The sequence below is a fragment of the Corvus hawaiiensis genome, chromosome 2 (genome assembly GCF_020740725.1).
Source record: "Corvus hawaiiensis isolate bCorHaw1 chromosome 2, bCorHaw1.pri.cur, whole genome shotgun sequence".
Taxonomy (NCBI): Eukaryota; Metazoa; Chordata; class Aves; order Passeriformes; family Corvidae; genus Corvus; species Corvus hawaiiensis.
The window spans coordinates 30,543,050-30,549,049 of NC_063214.1; the positions used below are offsets into that span (position 1 = coordinate 30,543,050).

Below are 6,000 nucleotides of genomic sequence, written 5' to 3' on the forward strand. Positions count from 1 at the left end.
TGTATATTCTCCCTGTATAGTAACTTGCCTTCAGCTCTGGAGATGATACAAAAGCTAATGATTTCATTCTTGCATTAAGAACTATTCCACTGCTTTATCTGAAAGATAAACCAGTTTCCCTAGAGGATTAAACGTATTTAGTTATTGTTTACTTATTTATTTAGCTATTTAGTGATTAGAATAAAAACAAGCGACTGATGAGGAAAAACCTCCATTCCAATCTGAATAGAAGACACTAGAGGTTTAATCCAAAGGCTGGAATATGTTGCTAAATCCAGTTGATTTCATAAGGATCTGGGTAACTAAGTAACTTCTTAGTATCTGTGCCCAGTAAAAATGGCAAACAATATTAAAATCAGGAAAATAGGAAAAATTTAAAAAAATAAAAAGACACCAATTTCTACATATGAATCCACATAGAGGCTACCTTAATTGGAAAGAATTTCCCAAATCACTTAGATCTTTCATAAAGGTCCTGTATATTACAATATATTGAACCAGCCCATACTGGACACCAGAAAACATCAGGGAAGAGGTATTTGCATTTCCAGCCTTTTTTCCTCAGTCAAAAGCACTTAGCTGCTACTTCCAACCTTCATGCTCTGTAGAAGAAAGAGACGCAACACAAGGGACTGTCACAATCATAAATCCAGGGCAAGCACTTAAAAATCTGCCTGTTCATCCATCAATTTCAGCACACAACTGTCTGGACAGGCATTCTGAAGTTGACCTGCTGCAGTAACCTGGGTATGTGTGCAGCTTGTTACATGCACCTGGGGACTCATTTCATTAGTGGTTAACAAAGTGACCCCTATGTGACAGCAACAAATTCAAGATGGGAACATGGATGCTTTTAAACTGTTTGCATTTCATTTATAACACATCTGAATAATACTAAAAATTGAGCTCTCTCTCCCACTGTAGTTTTAACTACAATCTTTGAAATCCTTAAGGATTAGGGTCTGGTAATTTCAGTAACTTCCTTTCTCTGGAGTCCATATGGTAACTATACCTAAAAATTTTGAAGATTTAATTTGCAGTCTGGGAAAAAGCATTTTAATGGTCTTCTCCAAAACAACCCTTCAATTTTTATCTGCCTTTTTCAGAGCCATCTTTGTTAAAAAATATGAAACATGACCAGTCATTAACATGACTATCACAGTAACAATGGAGCGATCAGGTGCCCTGAATACAGAAGGAACAATACTTCCTCAAAAAAAGTAAATCAAATTTCATCAGACCCAAACAATCTGAAGATCTCCTCTTAAAGCACTGACAATACTGGCCACAGTCACCAAGGTTCAGCACAGTCACAGAGGCCCAGCAAAGCATCACAAGACCAAAAAAGGAAAAATGGCATTCCCATCTTCAAAAATCCCAGAAAAGAGGAGCAGTCTGAGAGGTAGTCTGCTTAGCATCAATACTCAGTGAACAAAACCCATCTTTTGCAATTCCCTAGAAGATAACTAGAGGAAAACAACAGCAAATGAGGATTTGTAAAGAGCAAAGCATGCCAGATTAGTCTTACTAGCCTTGAGACTCATTAGCCTGCTCCAGCAGGGGAAAATGTAGTAAATGCCTCTTGATTTTAGCAGCACCTTTGCTCATGAACTGTAAAGCAAATCAGAGAAACTACATTCAGGGATCTATATGGTGGTATTTTTTTAACGACACTGACACAGGTGAAGAAACAGATACATTCCTAAATAAACTGCTAAGATTACCAGTATATTGACTAAGATTGCCTGGATTTGAAGATTCTGTACTTGCAGTGGTCCTGACTAAACATTCACCAGAGATATTTTCTGTGCAACACTCACCAAAAGGTAGAAGAAACATCCTTGGAATGGTGCAACTCAAACCAATTTCCTCTTTGTATGACCTGGAGAGTGTGTGCTGGAGTCAGTGTCTTGAGTTTCATTACAGCAAATCCAACTTTGAGTGACAGAAAAGAAAAAAAGAAGACTAAATTCTAGCACCAAAGAGGGAAGGATTTTGTGTTAAAAAATATCAACCCCTGTGGCTGGAAGACGCAGTTCTGTACCACATAAAGCTAAAAGAGAATCCACTTTCTGATGCATCACTCCTGTGAAAGTTGACAAGAGATGAAGGTTGCAGGACATCAAAATGCACAGGTTAGCAACAACAATACAGCCAGTAACAGATCCTGTGTGAAGGCCAGGGAAGGCTTTCCTACCAAAGAGGAAAGACTAGGGTAGGAGAAAAGGCAGCAAAATGCGAAGTTCTTCTTTTCTTTAAAAGATATTCTCAGGAAGAAAAGCAATACAGGTATTGGAGTATTCTTACAGTAACTGTAATAACTACTTTGTTACTAGATAACTACTTTAATACTAGAAAAGAAAAATGATGCCAAAGACTCCTTCTTGAAAGCAAATAACATCTAAATGTATACTTCCAGCTGAGTGTCTGGGAAGCCACTTAGTGATGCATGAGACCCTACTATCAAAAGCAAGACCTTGCCATTCCTCTACTTCATCTCTGCAGCCAGGACTAAACCTAATCCATGTTTTATCAGGACGTACACCAACAACCGACTGACTCACCTTAGATTAAATTTTCCTACTGACAGGTTATGCCACAGTTGGATTTCTCATAATTTTATCAGTAATTCCCTGGAGTACCTGTAGTTGCCATTTTTAAGAGTGTCTCATCAAAGAAACAGACTTGATGAAATGACTTTCTATGACCCTAGCTTAGGGACCACTGAAGAATTTGGGAAATAAGCTTTTAAAAGTCAAGATACCCCAAACATAATTAATCTCTCCAACAAAACATTACTTTCTGCTTAACCACATACATTATGCCTACAAATTTTAGCTGTGTGCTAGAAATATGTACAACAAAAAGTACAGAGCAACTTTTCCACAGCATGGTAAATCCAGCATAGCAATGAACTGTGCACTACAGCGAAACAAAGCTGGAACCACATAAATTACGTCTTCTAGTGACTATGACCACATTATCAAATGCTTAAACATCAAAACTATGAGGGTGCCAGTAGACACACTGCTCAAGCTTGAAGGCAAACACTTTTCCAGCTTGGAATTTGAATACTCCTCATCAGCAGGCAGCAAATACATGATCTGTTCCAAGCTGTCTACCAAGTAGCTGAACCACTCCGGAGTCCAGCCTGGCAACATGAACAGCATAAATAAGGGAGATGTTTTTTCCCCTCAATTCTTTTGAAGATGCACTGTAAGTACCTCTTCAATTCCAGTGCAATTCTTTCCAGATAGATGTAAGAGGGCACTTAAAGCGAGAGAGAAAAGTGATAAAATCCCACAACCTACAGGACTCACAAATTTAAAACCAGAGCAACAATGCAAATTACTACTGTTAGTTGAGGGTGGGTGATCTGAAGCTATACAAAGTTGGTCAGAGCACGGTGCTATTAACACGAGGGTTGTGGGTTCAATCCCCAAATGGGGTTTTACTTAAGAGTTGGACTGGATGATCCTTGCGGGTCCCTTCCAACTCAGAATATTCCGTGAATCTGTGAACCAACACCAACTTTGTGCTTCTTTTCTTTTAAATGAAAACATTTAAAGAATAACAAGAAGGAAGCACATTCTCAGACCTATCACACCTAAAGACATCATGGCAACAGCAGCCAGGTGATAAAGCACCTGGTACGTAATCTTGACCTGACAGCTGACTCAGATGTGGCAATGAAATGCACATCAGAGTAAATATTAATATACAACATGAGCCATGTTCACTCAGAGTAGATTTCTTTATTATGCAAGATAAATCAGATTTCTTTGCTAGAGGAATGAAAGCAGGGGAGGGCATCTGCTGTGATACTGAACAGAGCCAAAGAGTCACCATGTGCATGAGGAAAGATAAGCATATTCAAATCCTTTCAATATTTTTCAAGGAACTTTTGAGTTCTAAAAATAATGAGTGGTTTGAGGTATCTTTGCAAGACCTGCTTTGGCAACATATTACTGGGACAGTGCAACTGTTCAAATTTTAAGTGTTAGAAGCCTAGGAAGATTTAAGAACATGTAAGTGAAATTAAATCAAACCACCTCAAGACAAGGAAACACCCAACAAGTTTATGGAGTATGCCATATTGAGATTCCTTAGCTCTCCTATATTGTTACAGTTCAACGCAATCTTATACATAAATGAATTCTGAAACAAAAAATACAAGCAGAATCCTTACTTCTGCCTCACACTAACGAGTAGTACGAAGAACGCAGTTACTAAGTAAAATATCAGTTACCAAAGTTTCATATGGAATAACAGGTTCTTCCTCTTTTGCTTTCACTCTACCTCCTCAATAGAAAGGGCAGAATCAAGGTTATCTGCGTGGTATTAGCTGTTTTAGAACGTAACGAAACATGCCTTGATTTCTCAAACTTCATTTAAAAATCCTAGTTCTGAAATAGTCCTGCAATGCGTAGTTTACCCAGATTCACCACTATATACACCAACTTTTTGTGCACTAGTGTGTGCTATAGCTTGACGTGCTCAGAATATCAGCTCCATGGCCGAGGGTAACAGAATTCACTTGCTGCAAATTCATAGACAATACAGATTACATCGAGAAACTGAAAGGCATCTTTGATCTTCTTCTTACCCTATTTATTTCTTCTCACAAGGAACATGAGACATATCTACCCTGGTACTCATTCTGAATAATGTGTTCCTTTATTGAAACATACCATACTATTCAGGATTTGGATGACGTGCGAAGAGCAAGATTTTAATGAAAAAGCCAATTGTCCAACTAGGGGAAACATTCTCTAAAGTGATGCAACATTAGTATTATTGTCATCAAATTCTTCCACTCATTTTAAAAACAAGGCTACAAGCTACATAAAGATTTCTAAGGAAGCTATTCATAGACATAAAACTTTACGAAGGAGGCTGCCTACAAACACAAGGTCACTGAATATATACCTACCTGACTTGGCTGATTGCTTAGGGTTATCTTCCAAAAATACAATCAATGCAATCAGATGTTCTTTTACTTCAATTTTCTAATAGAATGGGGGGGGGGGAGTGAGAGGGGGGAAAGGTCCTGATGGTTACAATAAAAATCCCAAACGTGTTAAAGAAATTTAGACACTACTACACCCCACTGAGGTCGTGTAAGTACCAAGGGAAGGGGCTGACATACGTCCATTCAGACACCTATGCGGTTTGGTTTTTTTCTTTCCTGCTGGAGAAGACAGGAGTTTGTAGCCAGTAGGTGCATTTAAAGTCGAAAAGGAAGAAGAAAAGACCACCGCTGAAATCTCGCACAACGCCCAGCGCTACCTCAGCGCTCGAACGACAACCAAGTCGCCGGCACTCGCCAGCTCAGGCCTCCTTCTCTCCCGCTCCCCGAGCGCCCCGCGGAGTCGAAGCCCCTGCGGCTGAGCGGAGCCAGCGAGAACCAGCCGGCAAGCGGGAGGGACGCTCCCTGAGGCGGGAGCGACCGGCGGGGAGCGCGGCTCCCCGAGGGGCGGCGGGAGCCGGCCCGGCCCCGCCCCGCGCCCCCCGCATGCGCGGAGCCGGCCCGCGGCACGGGGCGGATGGCGGCTGGGCCGGCCCGGCCCGAGCGCGGGGCTTGTCCCAAACCGGGCACACCGGGAAGCGACGGGGGAGATGCCCCAGGCCTGTTACCTGGCCGAGGGTCCCGCGGTGCAGGGCCCGGATCAGGCCACTCGGTGTCGCCATGGCAAAGCCGGGAAGGAAGAAGCGGGGGGGAGGGAACCCGGGCAGGAGCCGGGCAGGGTCCACGCATGTCCCGCAGCCCGGAGGGCGCAGGCGCGGTGCCGGCGCTGGGAGGGTGCGGGTACCGGGAAGGGGCGGTGCTGGCGTCGGCACGGGCCTTTCTGGGGATGGAGGGAATCGCTTCCTCTTTTTCATGGCTCCTGCCTCACCTGCGAGGTTCTCAGCAGCGCGTCCCCTCGGAGGCTTCCTCAATCCCCGCATCCTTCCGGCCGCCTGGCCGTGCCCACGGCAGCTTTTCCATGGAGAGATCCG

At 42.7% G+C, this 6,000-nt stretch overlaps 1 protein-coding gene across 2 annotated transcripts in view; it reads right to left on the reverse strand.

Moving 5' to 3' along the window:
- WARS2 (tryptophanyl tRNA synthetase 2, mitochondrial) overlaps nt 1-5,787 on the reverse strand; it is a 45,225-nt gene extending 39,438 nt beyond the window's left edge. Inside the window, exon 1 of one of the 2 annotated variants that reach the window (XM_048294679.1) lies at nt 5,638-5,787. In XM_048294679.1, the coding sequence (XP_048150636.1) occupies nt 5,638-5,691 (54 nt within the window). In that variant the 5' untranslated portion in view covers nt 5,692-5,787. Of the gene's footprint in view, nt 1-4,933; nt 5,441-5,637 lie in introns of those variants that run through there. The other variant, XM_048294680.1, reaches the window with a different exon arrangement.
- Nucleotides 5,788-6,000: the final 213 nt, after the last annotated feature.